Here is a 23,128-nt window from a genome sequence, read left to right as displayed (position 1 = left end):
CATTTGTAAATTCTAGCATAGTATCGTGATAGAATCAGAAAATGGAGGCAATTGCTTAGGATAGGATGCAACATGTGCAATAAGTCTGATCATGAACATTGCTTCAAATATTCTGTGGTTAAGTGTTTCAACAATATGGACCATTTTGGCAGATGTCAGGAGAATTGTAAAAGTAAAGTCAGGTTTAGGGTGGGGGTGGGATTGGGCCCCTTAGTTTCAGCAATAAGTAAATATGAATGCTTTACTATACCAAGACATTTGAGATTTTTCATTCTCCCAAATTTGTCGGAAAATTTGTAGATGACCCTGGAAAGTGAGGCAGTGGTGGCCTAGCAGGTAAGGAAGCAGACCCATGATCAAAAGGTTGCAGATTCAATTCTCAAACTGCCAGGGTTGAATCTGTTTTAGCTGCAAAGGATGGGGTAACTCCTTAATAAGCATGCAGATTGCTGGGGAGATCTGCAAATGCCCTCAGATTCCCTCCACTATGCATTCATGAAGCACATGCTTCAATCGTGTGTAGAACACATTGTAAGAATTACAATGAGAAATACCATGTGTGGCTTGTGAACTTGAGAGCTCTGGATGACCCTCACTAACCATGCTGTGATAGAAAAATGTTTACATCCATTCAATTACATGTACAGTATATGTTCATACATTATATTTCAACAACTAGTCACAACTAGTTGTATTGTCAGTTCAGTTTTGGCGTATATTTATTAGAGCGGCATTAATATGCTTGAGATGATTATAATAATACACTAATGGATTGAACAGTTACAGTTAAAGTTGTGTTTAGGTGTATTTTCCACTTTGGTGCTCTTCTCATTTCCTCATTTGACGCGATCGTTTGAAAGGGCAAAACTCCCACTTTCACTTCCGGTGTCGTGCGGCCGCCATCTTTGCTGCTTAATTAAATTCTTTAAAAAAAAATGTTTGTTTTCATTAAGTTTCGCGGAGAGAAACGATTCGTCTGAATCGGGTGAATACATATCTCCAGCAGCACACATCCTCCGCCGTGGGAAAGGTAAGAGCTGTGGTCCTCCTCGGACCTCCGTCGGCGCTGAACACGCCGATGCGCTGAACTTTAGCTACTGGGCTACATGCTAACGCTGAGCTGAGTTTTTGCTCAAGAAACGCCGATTCCTGCCACCAAACCCGAGCAAACAACGCGAACTGCCGCGTATCTTCTCACCTCTCTTGACCCGAGGAAGGAGGCCGCTGTTCGGGGCAGCAGCGGGCATTTGACTCCCCACTCTCTAACTTTTTAAAGTCGAGGGTGGAAGCTGGAGGCTGAAAGGCGCGAACGCAGCCTGGCGCCAGAGCCACCGCGGCGGCGCGAAGCGCGATTTAGAGCCGCTGGAGGTAACGGCATGACTGGGACAAACCGCCAGCACTGCGCGGGGAAATAATTTATTTTCCTGACCGGATGTGGAAGTAGTTTTTTCCGCCTCTTCTTGTAAAATCTTTTAGTTGACTTCCTCCGGAAAACCTACAACTTCGCAGCGTTCAGTTTCCTGTTGTGCGCGTCTGTAGAAATGTGTGCGGCTTTTAAACTTTGGTTTGCTGCGTCGTCACCGCGCTGCTTTACAGCAAGGTTTGGCGGATAAGGCAGCGTGCTGCCGGTGGCCCTGTATCATCACCAGGTTTGGTAGTGGTGTCCTAGCGGGTAAGGAAGCGGACCCGTAATCGGAAGGTTGCCGGTTCGAATCCCGAGCGACCAAGGTGCCACTGAGCAAAGTACCGTCCCCACACATCGCTCCCCGGGCGCCTGTCATGGTGGAATGCGGTGGTTAAATGCAGAAGCTACATATCACGGTGTCCACTGGGTGATGTGTCACATGTGACAAGTAATCGCTTCAACTTTCTTTCACGTTTACGCATCACCGCGCCGCTGTAGCACCAGGGCTGCCGGTGGAGTTCGATGTTTAAAATCAGGCGCATGTGACGCCGTTTTGTTGGTGGTGAGTTGGTGGGTAAACTGAGGTTATTTCACTTTTGATTTAGCAGACACACGTTTACACAATTCTTGCAGCTGAAAACTTTATTTCTCCCACGTCAGACTTTCTTGTCTTTATTTCTCGCAGAGTCTGGCTTTCTTTTTTCTCCTCCAACAGATTGCATGAAGCCATGTCATCCTCATTTCCTCAGGATTCATAATAATCCTAATCAATTTTATACATGCTACAGGCCAGAAGATTAAAAAGTGACATGCAGCTTTTTATTATAAAATCATGAAAACCACAATATACCATAATATTTTATTAATGCTAAATAAGTCAAATTTTCATCATGCAAGCTATCCTAATGGTTGAGTAATATGTTGCTGTAGATGTCACTGGTGGACCTAGGAAAGCGTCTTTTGGAGGCTGCAAGGAAAGGCCTGGATGACGAGGTCAGGACCCTCATGGCCAATGGTGCGCCTTTCACCACAGACTGGGTAATACCTTATACTAAGGTTTGCACATGAATAAATAGGCACTTAATGATCTAAACCAAGAACAACTTTTATCTCCATGATAACATTGCCTAAAACCGATAGTTAAAGGTTATGTTCTTAATTTTTTTTCAGTACATGAATTGCCATATTTTTATATGAGTGTAACAGACTTCAAAACTAAAGCACAGCCAACATATAACAGACTGCATGAAACTATTCGTTCTTGAGAAGGTGTCATTCTGTCTGCAGAGAAGTACACTGCTAACAACTCTATTGTGGATTTACTATTGCTTGCAATTTAAAACCAGCCCAACGGCAATATTGCTTTCTGCAGCAGTTCTATTCACCTCCCCGTTTTCCTGTCCAACTTTCTGCTGTTATGCTACCTTAGTTTTGAATTATTATTTTGAATTATGCAGGTGCTCTTATTTTTTTCCTCACCTAAACCATTTCACATGCAAAGTAGAATTCAAAGCCACATATAGTGGGTTCCATTTGTTAATTTGTTTTATATAAATGCATCCTGTTAGCTGGGCACATCTCCATTGCACCTGGCAGCGCAGCAAGGGCACTACTCTACTGCTGAGGTGCTGCTTCGTGCAGGTGTCAGCAGGGATGCCCGGACCAAAGTGGACAGGACACCCCTGCACATGGCTGCAGCGGAGGGACATGACATCATTGTGGAGCTGTTGGTCCGGGTAAGCAACCGTTGAGACTTACGAGATAGTCCAAAGATGCAATAAATGGCCTGAAAAGTACCTGTTATCTCAGAGTGGTGCAGATATTAACGCTAAGGACATGCTGAAGATGACTGCGCTCCACTGGGCTGCACAACATGGCCACCACAAAGTAGCTGAGATGCTGGTGAAACATGGCGCAGACGTCCATGCACTCAGCAAGTTTGACAAGACACCGTTTGATATTGCGGTCGACATTCAGCACAGCGATCTCATGCTTCTATTGCAGGTATAACTGTAGTTGTCTATAATATAGAAAAAAAACATGCCATCTCTGCTTAGAGTCCACTCAAATTTCAGAAAGAGTTGAGAGTAACCTAGATAATTTTCACAAACCCATTCCTGTGTATGTGTTCAGGAGGGCATGCAGGTGAACGTGAATACAGATGCCACTGTGACTAGTGGGACTCCACAGTTCATCATTCAAGGCATACCAGGTCTGCAGGGTGGTGTGGTCAACCTCACTGAGTTGATTAAGAGTGGGTCAGGTGGGGCCATGCTGCTACCTACCATCTTGATGAAAACCTGACATTTGCTTCAGAGATTATTTATATGGTTTATCTGACCTGATCGTCATCCACAGTTGACTCTGAGGAGGCGATTGCTGCCAGTGCCCTGGACCCCAGCATCCAGCAGGTTGTCAATGAGAGTGGTCAGAGGGTCATCACCATAGTAACTGACCAGCATGGCAACCTCCAGACGGGTGGGCTTGGGCAGCAAATCTTTGTGACAATGCAGCACGGTCAACAGAGTAAGAATTTTGTTGCTTTTTCTGTGTAACTTTAGTTTTACTATATGCACCTAAACATAGCTATGGCATAAGTGCACTTCTTTTTATATTTTACTGGTGGTTATTCATACTTTTTTCCAGTGTTAGCAGTGCCATCCAATCATGTTACTGAGGAAGTAGTGGAGGAGGAGTCCCAACCACCACCAGCACGTAAAAGGAAGATAGAAGTCATATCTAATCACATGGAGGCTGAGGACACGGTAGGTAACTTGCGTTCCTGAAGAAAATCACTATATACCGCTGCAGTTGGATAGTCACTCACTTACCTTAACCGTTTAGTCCTGTTACTCAGGGACACGGCTGCCGAAGTCCATCCTGGGACTCTGGTCAACCACAGGGCACATACTCATACACGCACGCAAACCCCACACACAACAGGTCCGAGCTAGGATTCAAACTCACAACCACCATGTCACCATGTGGCCCACCACTATTTCACCCAGTAATAGTTTCAAGTACAACCTTCGTTGATTAAATGTGCAGCAAGGTTGCAGTTTTAACATAAATTGCAGGGTCAAATTCAAGGAAAAAGGAAGGCTCAAAACCGGTGGTCTAGATCCTCATTGATTCACAGCCCTTTTTTTTTGTCTAGTTCTTTATCTTATGCATTTCACGTCTTGCCAATCTAAATTTTTTTCTATTTCCTGTCCATGCTGGTCCCTTCACTTACACATTTACATAAATGGCAGAAATTAAAATATCAGATGCCCTTATCCAGAACACGTTACAATCGGTCGTGACAGGGACAGTACCCCCTGGAGACACTCAGGAACACAATGGTTGTAAGTGGGATTTGAACCTGTGACTTTGTGGTCTTCTGACTCATAGGTGAGTGTATAACTAGGCTACTACACCTTACATTTTCCCCATCCTTCCTTCTTTAGGAACTGTTACAGAAACAGCTCCAGGAAGCAAACCGGAAGGCCCAGGAGTACCGGCAGCAGCTGCTGAGGAAGGAGCAGGAAGCAGAACAGTACAGAATACAGCTGGAGGCCATGAGCCAGGTCCAAACCAATGGCTCAGCTGATGTGGAGGAGGAGGAGACGGTAGCCCCCGTAGGGTCAGACGAGGAAGTGGTAGTCCTGTCAGATGGCGCCATCATCATCAAAAACGAAGAGCTGGACACAGCCGAGCAGCAGGTCATGCTGGTGGAGACAACGGCCGGGCACACAGAGGTCATCTCTTAGTGGTGAAGGACAGGATAGAAAGGGACGAAGGAGGACAGGTGGCAGCTGAGAGGGATGTCCTTCTACCTGATATCATCCCACTCTTCAATATCTTTTACCCACCGCTTTTTATTTCACTGGTCTTGCATTTCAACCATTTCCCACCAGTACTGAAGGACAGTGCTGTTTGAAGATTACCATTGGCTTTCCCAGGGAGCTTTACTTTACCCATCATTCAGCTGGTGTTCTACCATTCACCATGTTTATTGGTTTCCTTTGTTTCCGCTGACTTCCTGAGAGTTTCAGCTCTGAGTACCAGTGTGGTGCTTCGTTCTCTACAAACACACACACACACACACACACACAGAGCCATTAAGCACAGCATTGATTTTTCTGGACAGTGTCTGTGTGCTGCATTTGTTCATTTTCTCTTCATTCTTCAAGTTGAGAGGTAAAAGATGACACTGTGATCAAACCTGTGAGTTTCTCTCCTGTTTTCCCTGGTGATCCTTTATTTCCAGTTGTCCAGGAAAGTGCTCTTTATGTTCGTTTTTTTTTTTCCTCAGTAGGACCTGGTGTGTAAAGTTTTGTGATGAAAATGCTGTAATTACAGCAGCCAGTTCAGTTCATTTCATCTTCAGAGATCCGGGTAACCATACCAGTTCTTTGCTGCTGTGAGACTGTGTAATGATGCTTCTCTCAGAGTGAATGGAGGGTTGTTTTTCTTTTAATTGTATCTTTTGTTGTCACCAATAAACAAAAATGAGGACATCATAAGCTCACAAACAAGGGTGGATCAAACCTATGTATACTGGCTTTACTGGTGCATCTCCAGATTCCTTGTTTTTGTTAGGAATGTGGAATGTGCATGTCCAATGGAGAAACCAGAGCAGCAGACATGAGCAGTACAGAATTGGAAGAGTATCAGCAACAGTATCTTGGTGTCAAATGATAACCACACACACAAATAATGTAAGATAATTTTGTATATTTTTTTTACCTGCCAAAAAGAATTGCAGAAATTATTTTTTACAACAATAAAAACATATCCTTTGTATGCCAGCAGACACGCTTGTTTTGGTATTTTTTTTGTTCAGTGTTGTTTGGAATTCTCGCTTTTCCAGGTCCTGAATTTCACACTGACGCTAAAAAGGATGATGTGTGGGAACCCATGTAGATGTTTCGTATATTTGTTGATCATTGTCTGAGCTTTCAAAGTAGCTATTTCTTTTATTAAATGTCATGCAGTATTTTAGCTGTGATGTTACATTTACTGGATTACAGAAAATATGCAATATGAATCATAACAAAATTAGACGGGTGCATAAAGTTGTGCACCACAACAGAATTTACATCAATACATAGTTGAACCTCCTTTTACAGATATAACAAGCTCTATATGTCTCCTATAGACGTTGATGAGCGTCTGGATTCCGGATGGAGGTATTTTTGCCTGTTCTCCAAATTCCTCCAGTTCATGGACAGCCTGCTTCAAATCATCCAGTAGATTTTTTTTAGATCCATTCCAGAACGTTGTCCTGCTCTCTGTGCATGAATGCCTTTGTAGATTTGGATCTCTGTTTTGGGACATTGCTCGGTTGGAATTTCTTGCGTAACTTTGTGACTTGTGTGTCGATATTGTGTTGAATTAATCCAATTCAAACTTTACAAGTTTCCTACAGTTATTAAAAACCTAGAAAAGTCATGGAATTTGAAAAGAGAATTTGACTGTGCGAGAAACGTTTTCTATGTTTACAAATGCAATGTTTAAAACTAGTATCTTTGCTGGCTTTATGTAGTAAATTTGACTTTTGTAAAAATTAGTAAGAACCCTCACTTTAACAAGGACCCCAGTTCCTGAAGTACGCACAGACCCAATCCATGATGGAACCTTCAACAAACATGCAAAGTGCTTTTTGTAAAGACAATATTACTCAATATTTGTCTCATCAAACCAAACCACTTCCAAAATGAATCTGGCTTATCTAAATGAGCTTTTGCTCACAGCTAGCGACTCTTTATGTAAATTGTGCTGAATTGTAGAAAGATGTTCTTGCAGGTCTTTTAAGGTCACCTGTGGGTTGTCTGTAACCATTCTCATAATCCTCTGCATGTGCAGCTCCTGTATTTTTCTTGTCCTGATTACATTCCTTACAGTTGAAAAGGTAGATTAAACCTCCTAAACAATTATAGTTCAAACAGGTACAATTAATACAAGCAACAAGTGAAGGATAAAAGAGCTTCTTAAAGAAGTAACAGGTCTGTCAAGGATAGGATTCTGGCTTTTTTGTAGGTGCTAAATACTTACTTTCTGCACCATTATACAAATAATGACTAGTGGTGTGAACATTCACTGGTTTCAAGATTCATTGTGATGATCAATACCTCGATATCAATGAATGACGATGAGGCTCTTTTGTCACATGATGTTTTCAAATACAAAAGTTAAGGTCTCATTCCCCTGTCTGGACGCTTAGATTTACAACAATGAGCACAACAATGTGTTCATTCTGCACTTCCCTGACGCCACAAACACCAGAAAAATATGGGATCAGATTTGTGCCCAAATTTTGAAATATGAAAATACGACAATGAAATATAAAATAAGAGGCTGGAATTTTGACAACATACATTTTTGCTTACATTTCACTCTTTTTCACTTTCAGTTCCGCTTCTTGTTTGTATTGTTACACAATATAATTAATTACAACACCCCTAATAATGACTAAAAACACACCTCCATGATGACCACTGCCTTGCTAAAGGAACTGAGGGCGCGAGGTGCTGGACTGGCCAAGCAGGTCTCCAGACCTAAACCCTATTTTGCATTTTTGGTGCAGATAGAAGAGGCCACCAGCTCTGTGATGTCGTCATTGACGAGTGAAAGAGGATTCCAGTGGCAACCTGTGAATCTCTAGTGAACTCCATGCCCATGGCAGTGCTGGAAAATGATGGTGGCCACACAAATGTTTGGGCACTTTTGGGCATATTTTAAAGTTATACTCACTTTTGTTTCCGGCAGCTTAGACATTAATAGCTGTCTGTTTAGTTATTTTGAGGGAGACAGCAACTTACCATTTTATGTTGTATGAGGTGTCATATAGTGTTTTCGCAAAGAAAAGATATAATAAAATATTTGCAAAATGTGAAGGGTGTACTTCAGTGAGGCACTGTGTGCAGACTGAGGGGGGTTGTACTTTTTCATAGGACTGTATTTAGATGAGCTTCTGGTTTGGTGGAGTCTTGTCTTTAAATGTAGATCTGATAACACCTCTTTCATATTAATATGCAACTCAGAAGTGAATACAAGTTGACTGGATTTCAGATCTGATATCTCAGGCAGAGGTGACTATCTTCAGTTTACCAGTGAGATTCATTTCACTGCTAAGATGCCATTACCCAGAGTCAGACAAGTTCTTACCTATTGAAAAGCCTTTAATTGTCACATGCTTCAGTCATACTGTTCGACCCATAGCTGCCCAGAGCAGGCCATTTGAATGGTACAGAGCTAGCTGGGCTCGTATTTCCATGTGTAAATCTCTGTGTTAAATTTGGTCTGTTTTCTGTCACAGAAGGACTTCTGCTGCAAAGTGAATTATGGTGAATCATTAGCAGATGTACAAAAGGAGAAAAACCAAGATCACAACTGGGGTCCCATGGGCAACCAAGCTCCTCCATAGTAGCATGAGCACAAGCCAAGTGGCAGCATTTCATAAAAAAATAATCAATAAATAAGACAAAACTATGTCCTCTGTCACAAACACTGATTCATGTCCAGGCACAAAGGCATCTGCTCTGGTTAGTGCAAGGGTCCATTCTAGGTCATACATTAGGTTCAACAGACATGAAACATCAGTAAGAAGCTTGTTTTGGGCTACTGAATCCAGACAATGACCTCAACTGACTCACTGAGTCTCTCTCTTTTTCTGGTGTCATGTTTTTGAGAAGGGATCATGCAGACAGAATGAATAAATAATGAAATGCTACAGTATTTCACAGAAAGCCATTTCCTGGAGCAGGAAAGTAAAATACTGACTCACAATATAAGGCAACCTTGCTCAAGTTGAATTGTCCACCACCGCGTTGAGACCTCGTAGCAACAGAGCAATCAGCTTCTGTTTGTAGTGATTATGTGTTTCCAAACTTCCCTTGGCTCTTTGGCCATGCCCAGGTCCAAGCAGCATGGGAAAACCACCCTTTGTAGCTCACAGGCACTGTAGTGTGAATCCGAGTGTGTGAGAGAGTTTGATCATTAGAAATTTTACATGATGCCATTTGTGAAGTACTGGAAGCCGTCATAAAGTTTAGTAGTGAGGGAACGCATGGACCCATCCACCAGCTGCTCTACCTGAAGCTGCAACTGTTCTTCAGTCAGGCTCATGTGAAAACGTTCCTTTAGCTGTCGGATGGTGCTGGAGCCATGGAAACAGGGCAGGTGGGAGCCTAAGAAAAATGAAGTAGAGAAAGTGAATGAGAGTGAAGGCTAGTTCTTTGTATCTTGGATAGGAGGAACTAACTCCCCACCTAGGTATGTAATTGTTCCTAAAACCCAGAAAATGCTTTTATGAACAGAATTTAATATGGGAGGACACTCAAGGGCAACTGAAATTCGGGCAGAACAACCTGAGACACACTGTTTGGTGCAACAAACTCACAAATTATGGCATAAATATCTCCAGACAACATTGTACTGCGTGCATAAGTGATATGGCAGATGATGTATATGATCTTTTTTTTTTTTCATAAAAAGAGGGTAAAGGAAAGTGCAAGTAGGCAGCCTTTACCTATCAGACACTCTGTACCCCATATTTCGCAGAGTGAAAAGATGTATTACTGGGCATGTGAAAGTGTATCATTAGATTGTTGGGTATTTTGACAGACAATATCAGTTACAGCCCTCCGCTCTTTGGAATTTGCAACCAGCAACTATGCATTCACTCATATTGTAGAGGCAAACCCTTTACAAAAGCACCCTCGATTGGCTGAGGTGCCTGACGTCTGGGCAAAGGGGAAACATGAGGTTGGTCAGCCAGTTGCGATCACACCAAAATTTGATCATCGGCCACGTGGGCATAATATTACTTAAAATCAGGAAGCTATACAGGGGGTAAGAACAGTGTTTGAAAGTTTGAATCACTACTGAGGGCAGGAGTTCATACTCCCATATTTGAGTAAATGCTGTGGTGAAACAAAGAGCAGCTTATGTGAAGAACCTCCACACAAAATGTACTCAGGTCCCCAGGGAACGCACATGGTTTTTGGTGACTGACTTTGCAAATGCTTTTACACAAAGACAGTTAATTTAGGTTTGCATTCATGTATGATGATGGGAAGCCATATGCATTCACCAGACCATGTCATTGGTTATCACGAATCACTAACTAACTGATTTACTAACTGCTATACTTTTACCAACAGCCATGTCCAGTACACACTAAGGGAAAAGGGCTAAAGTTTCAAAGGGAAATGTGGCTAAACCACTACTGGTCACAAACTGAAAAAGCTACTGTCACACATACTGAAACAGGCATAGGTTCTAACAGACCATGGAAAATCCAGGAATGTATGAACATGTGACCAGACATTTCTGACCATCCCCATGGTGAAGATCGAGAGATGAGAAACAAGTAAACTGTTTGATGTGGTAACCATGGCGGTGGGTGGGACAAAAGCTAGATAGAGTTAGATAGATAGAACATGAAGGGTCAAGAAGCATTCAACCATCTCTAACGAGGATCTGACCTGTGGAGGAACTGTTTACCAATAGCAAATGTGCATTATGTGTAATGAAGTTTTTGCCCTGTATACTTAGAATGCATCAAAGACTTATTATAGAGGTGGCCCATGGACCACATGTTCACAAAACAGTCTTCGCATCTGTTCTAATGGTTTTTATGAAGCATGATGTTAAAACCTGAGGAAGACAATATGTGGTTATATATTAAATAAGTATAATAATCAAAATGATGAAATGTAAGGGAAATTAATGAAACCATTTTTTATGGTTTCTAAATGCTTCAGGTGTCTTAATGGTTGATGCAGACATGAAATTGACTGCTCAGTCATGGGAAAACTGTGATCCAACTAATCAACTCATTTGACTGATTTAACATCTTCTGCATTCGGTGCAGCTTGTGATGATCCAATTTAACCCAACCAATGCAATTCACAGAAATTGTTCTGTTGTTAATATTTGACACATGGAATAATGGAATAGGTCTCATCTGAACAAACAAAAAGTTTTGAAACACCAGAAATGTAAGTTCTCAGTACATTTTTCTTCAAATGAGATGGGAATGTGTGCATTTGTTAAGAGTGTATAGTTACAGGATGTAGTCCATTCAACAGCTGCTGACCAGATGTGACGCCACGCCAGATGTGGCGTGGCGTGTAAGAATGTGTACATGTGCTTGTATAGACACACATTTGTCTGTGCGGGAGTGTGTGTACCTTGCTGCATTATCTCCACTATCTGCACCACTTTCTCCATGTGTTTCCGAGCTGCAATTAAGCCCTGAAGCATCAGCATCTTATAGTAGTTAAACATGTCACCATCCAATCCGCCCATTACCTGAGAGATACAGAGAGAGATTACTAGCAGCTTGGGTTACATGACCAGTGTTTATGACTATGACTCCACCCCTTCCCAGGTAACAGGTCCATATGGGTGGTACACAGGTACCACCCATAGGTGGTCCATATCAGCCTGGTCTTTATATGAACCCAAGAACTTATATGAGGAGCAAGAAGTGACAATGTTTCATTAAAAATCATTCCACATGACTTAGAACTCAGATAAAGCAGATACAGATATAATGTTTATCAGTACAGGCCTTTAAACCATAAACAGGCAAACTTTGGAATCATTACAGAGTCGACTCCAGGTAAACACAAGACAAAAGTCTTGATGAGAATTTTTAAAAAGATTTTATTATTGATTTCAACACTCACATCCACAAATTCTCCCGTGAGTTTAAATGCTGACGTTTCAAAGCCGAGGTTGCGTGGCGAGCTGGACAGAATAAAGCCAAAGTCTATGTGGATGATGTGGCCTTCAGAGTCCAAGAGGATATTCCCATTATGTCTACATGAGAGATGACAAACACCTAAAAGTAAATATTTGCATCATTTTGTCAGTCAGTGGTATATTCCTTTATATTCAGGTAATATACCTTAATATGCAAATGGAAATACATGGTTCAAGAATTATCATAACATTAATAATAATTATTAAAAACAGTTAAGAATGTTGCATAGTCCAACTTGTTCAGTTTGCAATAAAAAAAATGTGATTGAAAAGCTTTTATGTGAAGACTTCGTCTTCTGCTGGCTTTTTCCGCACTGACTGCATTGAGTGTTGCACTTTCAATGTGTGGTGATTCAATAGGGTGAAGACCAGTGAATCATTTTCTGCCTGGGAAAGAAGTTCCTGATATGAGAGCAAAATGATGCTCCATGCTTCACGGTCACCTCTTTGTGCAGACTTGAGTGATTCACTGACCTGTCTTTGACCTGCAGCAGGTAGCAGACCAGGCTGTAGGCAGCACAGCTGCGTACAAAGTTCCTCTGTGCTGACAAGAAGCCCTCGCTGCTGCGGCCTCCATGCTCCTGCAGGAAGTAGTCCAGAAGTCGCAGCTGGCTCTGCTTCCGTACCTGGTGCAGCGACACGGCGTTGAGGACTGGCTCGATCATCCCGCTGTCCGACGACAGGACCAGAATCTTATAGGGCTTCAGCCAGAGGGGCAGACGCTCCTGGTGCCAGATATTCTGCCAAAAGCCAGACAGGATCATATTCTAAACAGTTGTGAAAGTGAAGTAACTGTCCTTGTCCTTTGCGTTTAACCCATCACCCTTGTGTGTGGGATCGGTGCTTCGCTCAGTGGCAGTTCAGTGGCACCTTGGCGGATCAGGATTCGAACCGGCAACCATCTGATTACGGGGCCGCTTCCTTAACTGCTAGGCCACCAATGCCCCATATTGTTTGTTTCTACATTACAGAGAGCCATGGTCCAAATCATAAGCATGAAGGGGTAAAAGGACGATCTCAATATCAATTTGCTCATAATTTTGGCTGTGCGGCAGGAGACAAACCTGGAGCTGGCTGAGCACCTGATAGGCCAGCAGTTCCTGCCTCAGGTCATCTCCACACTTCACAATGACTGACAACAGCCTCCAGTTTGGAAAAGAACCGTATGGAGAAGCTTCTCGTATGCGCCTGAAAAATAAATAGGAGCTCTGAACTTCTTCCAGATTCCACAGCCAAACACATTCTGAATCTAATCCTGAGTCTCTAACCTCACTTTCTCCTCCCAAGGCTCCTTTAGCACCACAGCAGAGGGATCTTCAGGATCTCTCCAAAATGTTGTGGGAGTGTGGGCCAGACTCTCTGAGAGACGCCGTCTATGTACAACCACAACCACAAAGACAAACAATTTGTTTCCAGAACATTTATTGTGCTTACATGTACAGAATAGGCACCATGTCTAACAGATCCTATGCTTGAGAACTGGACAGTGAGGTGGGTTGAGTACCTGATGTCTCCAGCAGCAATGAAGGTAGGTTCTTTACTCTCCTGGCTGGTAAGGCTGTCCACCGAGAACTGGGAGATGTTATCACAGCTATTGGTGTGACAGTCTGGGAGCTGAGACATGGAAAAAAGTGGAGATGTCTTCACAAAATAAAAATTCCCAATAAGCATTCCCATATGATGGGAATTATACCAATAACACAATTCTATTCTATTAAGGGTGGTAGTAGCCTAGTGGGTAAGACACTCGCCTGTGAACCAGGAGACCCAGGCTCAAATCTCACTTACTACCATTGTGTCCCTGAGCAAGACACTTAACCCTAAGTTGCTCCAGGGAGACTGTCCTTGTAACTACTGATTGTAAGTCGCTCTGGATAAGGGTGTCTGATATATGCTGTAAATGTAAATATTCATATACCAATAGTGGTTTTATTTTGCTAAGAGTTGATCTGCCAAGTAATGTTATTTTAAATGTTCATTTCCTGGTGTCATGCACACTGCACACCTCTACCTGAAGCTGGTCAATGTCATCCACGGCCCAGGCTTCATCATCATTGTCATAGTTTGGCACAGTAATCAGGGCCCCACATCCAGGGCGTGGCTCCGTCGCAACGCCACAGTCTGGAAGGCTCTCTGCTGAGCAGGCACTGCGGATCCGCGTTTCAGGAATCTTGCTGGGAACTGGTGCCGTCTCGAAGCTGCTGCACTCCAGCACCTCCACGTAGATGATGTATGGAGCCTGGAGGAGGACACCTCAGTATGGTGTATGTGAAAGGTAAGTGATTGTCATAGTGAAGCACAGCACATGGTGACTCAATGAAATGTGTCCTCTGTATTTAACCATCACACAGAGTGAGCAGTGGGCGGCCATGACAGGCGCCCGGGGAGCAGTGTGTGGGGACGGCGCTTTACTGAGTGGGACTTTGTCGGCTTGGGATTCAAACCGGCAACTTTCCAATTACGGGTCCGCTTCCTTACCCACAAGGCCGCCACCGCCATGGGGGGTAGACATGTCAACTTGTTTCTCTGTAGATGTTTGTGTAATTGCATTTCAGAAAGAATTCTGAAAGATTGCATTTTTATAGATTAATTTGTGTAAAGCTCTAATTAACAGTAATTTTGGTAAAGCAGCCAGTACAGTACAGCATTTGTGGAAGGATGATATATGTATAGGAACCTTGTCTTTAGAGTTGAGCACCACACCCTGCGTGTGGGGGATGCGCACCACGTGATGATGGAAGGCGGAGGTGGGCAGCCAGACACGGGAAGGCAGCTTGTGGTTGAGGACGGACAGTTCTGAGATCAGCCTCTGTGTCTTCTGCTCCTTACTGGGCAGTGTGGCCAGACGCTTGCCGATTCCCATCAGAGACTTGATGAAATCCCGCTGGGGAGTGAGACGTGCCATCTGGTAATGAAGGATAATTATCACAGAAAAAAACATATAGATATATTTTTTCTACCACAGAAATAAAAAAAAAAAGAAAGCAAGAGAGAGAGAGAGAGAGAAAACACAGCTGGTCCTCCAGAGGGCAGCACTACACTGACCTGGTCTACTTCTCTCACACACACACACACATACACACACAGGGTTAAAACATACCTCCCTTTTAACAAACAAAAGATCTAATTACACAACTCTACTTTAAGTGTGTAGTACTGCTGCACTGTCGACCTTTCAGGAAAGTCACCTGTTTTCGGCCACAGATCACACAGGATTTCAGATGTTGTTGTTTTTTTTATCTGTATCAAAATGATTTTTGTCTGTTCTTGTTATTTAGCTTTCATTTCATTAGCATTTTTATTGCAACAGTGGAACTATTACAAATATGTCGGTTTACCCTTATCCTTATAGTTTTACTTAAATTCTTTGTAAATGTTTATTGGCACCATAATGCCAATGACAGCTTTATGTGATTATTAACATGTTACATGCTCTGATATTCATTCTCACATATGGCCAGAAATACAAGATAATGTCAGAAACTGAGTCACAACATGATGGCAGCAATATTTAATAAACTTGTCACACAGCTCAGCTGCACACTGAGAGCTGCTCGCAGGCTAAATAACGGTCTGTAAACATGCTGCCAGGCAACCATTGCCATGGCTCTCCAGGAGCAGGAAGTAGGGGGTAACCAGGGGAACAGAGCTGAGGAGTAATGAAGAACAAGGGCAGGTCTGTATGTGAACCTGTGAGATGTAGATGGTGACACCAAACCAGGCCTTAATTAAAACAAACAATTCTGGGGTCAGATTCATTCATGTTGCCATCACGAGTGTTGAAAAAAAAGTCATTTACAAAGTACATTAATCTCAGTTCTGACTGATGACCAATCAAAAGCAGAATATGGAGACTGGCCGTTTCCCATAACAACCAAAAAAAGGAGGAAGCCCTGTGCGCCAAGCTCTGTTATCATGATTCAGATGCACTTGGCTGCAGAGTGAGAGAAACACATGTCCTTTTGCATTTCTGTTGTGGAAAGAGTAAAGTGTCTTAACTGGATTCATGGGAAATGGTGTGGATCTCAACAGAACAAGAGCAAACAAGGAAGAAACTAAAAACAGAAATGCAAAACAAAGGAGGATGAATCAAAGTTATGAATTTGGCTTCTGTATCTGTAGTTCTGCAGAAGACACACACCCACACCATCTGGAAAGCCCCTCACTGAGACACAGACACACAGTCCTACAAAATTCAGTCCTTTCTCCCATGCGCAAGTCTGTGCTTTAAAAAAGAAACATTGACAAGATCACCCTTGGCCTTTAACCTCCAGCTGCAAATTCATCAACTGTGAAGACACAACAGTTGTGAAATTGGACAGGACAGATCCAGTCTCCTCCCCATGTGGTGAGTCACATCCCAGACATTCTAGCCTGTTCTCACAAGTCTGTTCTCAACAAAAACAAGGAAGATGAAGACACACACACATACACAAACTCTGTACAGCCCTGATATAGAACACATGCACAAACACACACACACACACACACACATACTAAAGGGGTGTATACTGGCACGTGCCTCGGTTTTGAAATCAGGGTTCAGTATATTTTCAGTACAGCAGGGGTAACAGAAGCTTCTTTCTTTTCTATATTAAACAGTGTCTGTCTATATTGCTACAACCTATTCATAAAAAGTTAAATCATGATAATAGTTATCTGAATTAAATCACCAAAAATAATCACTATTAAGTTGCACATTTATGTACAGACATAAATAAGGCCCCAAATTAGTAACTTAAACCATTTACTCAAATACATCTATATTACTATAAAAGCTGATATACACTACTCACAATAAGTTAGGGATATGGTGAGAGACTTAGTGGATGTCATACATACAGTGTTCGTTTCACGTCAGACAATTTTAGGATAGGGAGGCAATTGTATTGGGGTGATAGACACACCTCATTTTGTGTTTTCCATGTAATGGTCTCATTGTGTCTCAGAGTTCATGACTGACCCAGGAGTAGAGCCCACAGTCCCCAATGATGACCAGTACCTAAGGACCTATGCACTCCTATGACCTTGTTATGCAACTGCCACAAGACACGGGGGGTACCAGGGTTTCCCTACAAACAATTCACAACCGACTCCACCGCTTTGGCTAGATGACCGTTGCAGGTGCACCAAGACACTGCCTTGAATGTATGCAGTGGGCACAAGACCAAGTGACCTGGACAATACAGCAGTGGTCTACCGTCCTGTTCACTGATGAGTGTTGGGTGAGTTGCTGGAGGAGGTGAGGTGAGTGATACGCTGAGGTCAACATGGTCCCCAGGGTTTGCTTTGGTGGAGGAGGTGCAACAGTCTGGGCAGGCATCAGGAAGTTGTATGACATCCACTAAGTCTCTCACAATATCCCTAACTTATTGTGACACACACATGCACAATGTACAAGGTGTTACAGTATATACAGTGGGTACGAAAAGTATTCAGACCCCCTTAAATTTTTCACTCTTTGTTATATTGCAGCCATTTGCTAAATTTATTTTGCTCCGTATTTAGTAGAAACACCCTAATGCAGCCACGAGATTTTTAGGAAATAGCAAACAAGTTGCAACCTGGAATTGTGGATCCTCTGCTATTGCTCCTTGTAGATCCTCTCCAGCTCTAGCAGGTTGGATGGTAAATGTTGGTGGACCACCATTTTTAGGTCTCTCCAGAGATGCTCAATTGGGTTTAAATCAGGGCTCCGGCAGGGTCTTTCAAGAACAGTAACAGAGTTGCTGTGAAGCCACTCCTTCGTTATTTTAGCTGTGTGCTTAGGGTCATTGTCCTGTTGGAAGGTAAACCTTTGGCCAAGTCTGAGGTCCTGAGCACTCTGAAGAAGGTTTTAGTCCAGGATATACCTGTACTTGGACGCGTTCATCTTTTCTTTGTTAATATATCTGCAAAAATGACCACAATTCTGTATTTTCTGCTGTGTGTTCATTAATGAGGAAAAAAATGAACTTAAATGATTTTAAAAGCACCTGAATACTTTGTAGCCACTCTATAATATATCAGCTTGTCCGGTAATATAGTAAAATAGCTGCCTCTTCTGTATTACAAGATGTTTCTATTTATATATGTATTTTCTATCTATGTTTGTATGTTATCAGCATGTGCATCACATCTTCGCCCCGATCACTGCGTTTTATCTGTGTCACTGCATGTACCAAAACAAATACACGTACCATTACAGTCACACAGACACACACAATCTGCTCTGCTGTCCAGCTGAAAACCAGTCCTCCCAGATGTATGGTGGCCATGCTTTTTCAGTACTGAATGGGGGCACCAGAGCAACCTACCAAATACTATTTCATATTAACATTATGATACCTTAAAAACTGTGAATGTGCTGATGTCATGAAACTGGATATATATAGTCCTCTGATGTACACACAATAAATAAATACATACACATATAATCATTATATTACTTGCAAAGGGACCGTGAAGGTCATTTAGTGAGCAGAACTGGTATAGCTACAAAAAGAAACTCAAACGGAATGGGTCCATTTCTTTGGTTTTCTCACCTCATCTAGGCAGCCTCGTTGTGTTTGGATGGACAAGGTCGTGTCTTGCTGCTGCAGCTGGGCAGACAGGATGAGTTTCCGCAGCTTGTTGCCCCGCGAGTGTCTCTGGGTGGAGATGTGCATGTCAGAGGAATACGCACCCAGCAGCCAGGAGCACTGTAGGGAGAACGCCACACTGTGATGACAGCGGTGCACCACGTACGGCCGGATGGCGTCACCCACGTCCTCGTCCATGTGAACGTACATGTTGAGCAGCTGAGGCAGGTACACATCCACCTCAGCATCAGGAAAGCTGAAGAGGCGGTTGCCAATGTAGGCCTGAACGCCTGGCTCCTTGGACTTGTAAAGATAGGCAATGGCCATGGAGACATCAAACAATTTGGACTCGAAAAGGCGTAGCAGCCATGACTGCTTCGTGGCAGAAGATGAAGAGGAGGATGCTGGAGTGTTAAATGAAGTAAGAGAGAAAATGTCCTTTTTCTCTTCTAATTCCATCTCCATCTCCTCAAACCTGTCTATTTGATTTCTTTTATCTTCTTCCCCAATCACTCGGGTCTCCAGGCGAAGTGGAATGTTGGGGCTGCTCTGCTTGTACCCCTTCCCTGTGGGTCCCTGCAGCTTCTGCAGTACTTCCTGACATGCCTGCTGAGCCACAGCGGGGTCGATGACAGGCTCCAACAGGAGTGGGCCAACCAGGAACCCATCAGCACCACTCACACTGCCACTGTTTGAACTGGGGCTGCAGCTGCACAGGCCGGGAGTGGATGACTGGCTGGAGGAGGTGAAGCTGTGTTGCTGTAACTGTGGATGGGCACAGCAGGAGGAGGAACAGGAGGATGAGAAAGAGGAAGCAGAAGCTGAGGAGGCATACGAGGATGGAGAGGATGGACAGGAGACTGCTGAGGTGGAGGAGTGGGTAGGGCTCAAGTTCAGGTCTATTTGAGATGGTGGAGGGACACCATGGAGCTCAGCCATAGCAGCCTAGAAATGGAAGGAGAGACAGATTGTACAGACGACTGACCCAGAACAACAACGTCTACAGTGAGGTTAGACACACAAGGCTGACGTTAGACACACCGATCAAATAAAATGATTGTATTCATAGATGTTAACCAGAACTGATCACTTCATTGAAGGTAACATGAAAGCACGGTGTAAGTCGCTCTGGATAAGGGCGTTGGCCAATTGCCACAAATGTAAAATGTAAATGTTACTCCACCTCCCAGACATGAACTGAGCACAGACTGCTGGCAGATGTTTTTCTACAAAACCACAGAGCACTGATGAAATGAACAGACCAATTACAGGCATCCAAATAGCACCACAAAGGTTCTGTGTGTTCTCCAAACAGTTCTTATCTTTCTCATTCGGTTCTTTCATTGGAATCTCACTATTGGTTGTAATTTAGTGTTTTATAATACAAATTGATGTCAGTGAACATAATCTGACCCAAGCTGACCCAAAACAACGATGGCGGTGCTGGCGAGTAGTATGTTTAAGCAGCTCAAAAACCCAGGCAACTATAAAATTGCTCTGAGAAGCAATTCTGGGTGACCTATTTATCTAAAGAGCAATAACCATGTATTAGAGTCTGGATAAGGGCGTCTGATAAATGCTGTAAACATGTTAAGAAACATGCTTTTTCATTAAAATGTCAATTAAAATGTATAAATAGCCATATTAGTCAACAGTAATCAATAATAAAAATCAAACAGACTAGGGAAAATGAATTGTAAGATTAATCGTTAGTTTAATTGTTTAAAAAGATATATACTTTGCCCAGCCCTAAAGGAAGTGTTACAGAACGTTACAGAAGGTTCCAGCATTTATGTCTTACAGAAATAAACAACTAGAAGATGTACTTCAATTATGTTTTCATAAAACACACTCCTTCTCACACTCCCTCCTTCCCCCTTCTGGAAGATTTAAAACCCTCATTTCAACACATCACAGAGGGTTCATTTGTGACTATGGGAGAAATGCATTCACATAAGCAGCGTTTCAGCTCCATCTGCTCTACTGTAACTAAACCCTTCCCTGTCCTCACACAAAAAAAAGTCCACCCCCCATTCCCCAACAGAGGGACAATGGCTTCCAGATGCTAGGCTTTGAAAAGAGCTGGCCGTCCTCATCCTTGCACACCTAAACCCAGCTGTAGCTAAACATTGAGCTCAACATTAACCGCCAACATCCACTCACACGTCAACCCAAACAACTGGGTTTCCAAGCCCAGAGTGATGATCCTCATCCCCTCTAGTCACCAATAGAGATGCACTCTCAAGGCACATCAGGTGACATCTGTTCTGATTCCTGTTCCTGAATCAGGATCAATCAGGTCTTTTAAAATGCCCCACACAAGCATGAGCACCAGGAGGTTCCACATTAAAAAAAACACACAATAGACTTCTCAAAAAGTGGTTACTATGGATACGCCAGATTTTTACTTAGTTTGCCTAAGTTGGAATTCGGAACTGAGGTGAATGTTTGCCAGTAAGTTAAAACTTTCAAATACGACTGGAATGTGTAGTAAGAGTCCACAACATTTGATGGTGTGTGTCCTGTTTCAGTAGATGTAATATTATTGTTGAGACACACACTGTACTCCAGTGGACTGATCCTAGATCAGCCAGGAGATTCCTAGATTCAGCTTCAAATGATGGAGCATCGAGATCAAGTATGACAGAGGAATTTCACTGAACTGGATTTTCTTGTTTTTCTCAAACCAAGAGACCAAACTGAAGAAAGTGTCATTCATGTGTTTTAATGCTAATATCACTACAGAACAAGAACATCAGAACAAGGTGATGGGAAAATCTGTTCATTATTAATGTATGATGATGTATGATTGTATATATATTCTATTTGAACTGCAGAAGGAAGGGCAGCAATCTGGGTCTCAGATTTGGATAGTCCACATCTTATTATTCAAGATTCAACATTGGTTTATTGTCAGTACAGCAGTATACACAGTATACAGTGCATTGAAATAATGTTTGACACAGACCCTCCCATAGTGCAATCATAAAAGAAAAAAAAATATATGTATATACACACTAAACTAAACTAACTTCAACTAAAGCTTAAATACTGTACAGGTTCTCGGTTTGTGTGTGTGTGTGTGTGTGTCTCATGGTTTCTCCTGACAGACACCCAGAAGATCATACTCATAACAGAAACCTTCTCATGAAGATGATTTATAAACCTATAAACTCCAGTACAGTCCCAAGAGAGTGTGTGACTTTCATGCACCACAGAACACATATGAGCAGTGATGTCTCACCTTGTGTTAGAAATTATCCTTGTTATCGATCATCATATTCATAAAAACAACTCCACATCAGCAATACAAAAAGAAACACAGCAATAAAACAGAAAAGTCTGTTTTTATGGGTAACATAAAAATATGCAGCATCATTATCTACTGGAATAATTAAACACCTCAACAAATCCTTCATTAGTGATGAGTAGGAAACTGTTCATCAATTATAAATCTCCTCATTCTATATTTTACCATAGTGTCATTAGAAATTAAACAATATATTTTATAGGTGTCCAAACTCAACCCTGATTCTATTCTACCCAAATAAAATGAATCATTATGATCTGTCAGCAATAAAATTATTTCTTTTGAATATTAATAAGATAAACTGTAGTCCGTCTTAGTTAGTAATAAAAATTCAGTTTAGTGTCGGTAGTATCAGCATCACTCCGATATCTATCTAATGAGCATTCATCCAGAATTGCAGTTTGACAGAACGCTATGGAAATCTGGAGCGGTTCCTACCAGATCGATCGGGCCCGGTTCAGGATGCGGTCCAGCTGCTCCGGGCTCGGGATGTGGGCGGGGCCAGCGGCTAGACACGTGGTCATAACAACGACGCCAACTATCGCTTCCGCCGGAAACGATGACGCCACCTGTCTAGGGTGCGCCGAAGATCGCCACGGCGCATCACAGTAAAACCGAGCCCCGAAATAAAACTCCTTCACTCAACACGCTTTCACGCACGTCACAAGAAGGACACGCATATGTTTTCATTCTGAAAAAATCTCAGGTTTCTGTTCCCTACCCGCCATGACTGTCCGTAATCGGACACAAGAAACCGAGTTCTTCTTCCTCCATCCATCCACCCACCCACCCACCCACCCACCTACCTACCATGCCCGCTGCTGCTGGCGAAACAGCCTCCAGAGCCGCTGCGCACTGATCTTCACATGCTCACCTACTGCACGGCCAGTCCGAGTCCTGAGGAAGCGGCCGGGATCTCCAGCTCGACTCCCGACACGCCCCCTACCGGCCCGCCCGGAAACGACACGCGGCCGCGCTGTCCTTCTCAACATTGCGCTCTTTTAGAACTAATTCATTACTTAATTAATGAAGCATTGATTATGGTCATCTTCGCTCAAGGCGCAGTTTTGTGGTTTGAAAAGAAATGGACATCAC

General features: G+C 42.8%; 2 protein-coding genes across 12 annotated transcripts; one reads left to right on the top strand and one right to left on the bottom strand.

Moving 5' to 3' along the window:
• Nucleotides 1-879: 879 nt before the first annotated feature.
• On the top strand, nt 880-6,203 carry gabpb2a (GA binding protein transcription factor subunit beta 2a). Of its 4 annotated transcripts, none has more exons than XM_028968159.1 (8): nt 880-1,030; nt 2,336-2,443; nt 2,974-3,141; nt 3,215-3,409; nt 3,539-3,668; nt 3,764-3,931; nt 4,052-4,170; nt 4,855-6,203. In XM_028968159.1, the coding sequence occupies exons 2-8, from the start codon at nt 2,336-2,338 to the stop codon at nt 5,155-5,157; spliced, it is 1,191 nt and encodes a 396-aa protein (XP_028823992.1). In that variant the 5' UTR covers nt 880-1,030; the 3' UTR covers nt 5,158-6,203. The 4 variants fall into 4 exon arrangements, with proteins under 4 accessions (XP_028823992.1, XP_028823993.1, XP_028823990.1 ...); XM_028968160.1 differs by having other exon boundaries at nt 2,336-2,461; nt 3,539-3,617; XM_028968157.1 differs by having other exon boundaries at nt 2,336-2,461.
• Nucleotides 6,110-22,980, bottom strand: LOC114782073 (phosphatidylinositol 4-kinase beta-like). Of its 8 annotated transcripts, none has more exons than XM_028968149.1 (11): nt 22,844-22,980; nt 18,688-19,668; nt 14,841-15,068; nt 14,169-14,402; nt 13,668-13,777; nt 13,432-13,536; nt 13,228-13,351; nt 12,638-12,903; nt 12,088-12,220; nt 11,587-11,707; nt 6,110-9,579 (listed from the first exon to the last, which is right to left on the bottom strand). In XM_028968149.1, exons 1-11 carry the CDS (start codon nt 22,844-22,846, stop codon nt 9,398-9,400), a joined length of 2,487 nt encoding a protein of 828 aa, XP_028823982.1. In that variant the 5' UTR covers nt 22,847-22,980; the 3' UTR covers nt 6,110-9,397. The 8 variants fall into 8 exon arrangements, 7 of the variants coding, with proteins under 7 accessions (XP_028823982.1, XP_028823983.1, XP_028823987.1 ...); XM_028968150.1 differs by having other exon boundaries at nt 9,398-9,579; nt 14,175-14,402; XM_028968154.1 differs by having other exon boundaries at nt 9,398-9,579; nt 22,840-22,973.
• Nucleotides 22,981-23,128: the final 148 nt, after the last annotated feature.

The sequence above is a fragment of the Denticeps clupeoides genome, unplaced genomic scaffold, assembly GCF_900700375.1.
Source record: "Denticeps clupeoides unplaced genomic scaffold, fDenClu1.1, whole genome shotgun sequence".
Classification (NCBI taxonomy): Eukaryota; Metazoa; Chordata; class Actinopteri; order Clupeiformes; family Denticipitidae; genus Denticeps; species Denticeps clupeoides.
The sequence above is the reverse complement of the archived record's forward strand: the minus strand, read 5'-3'. Positions and strand labels throughout refer to the sequence as shown.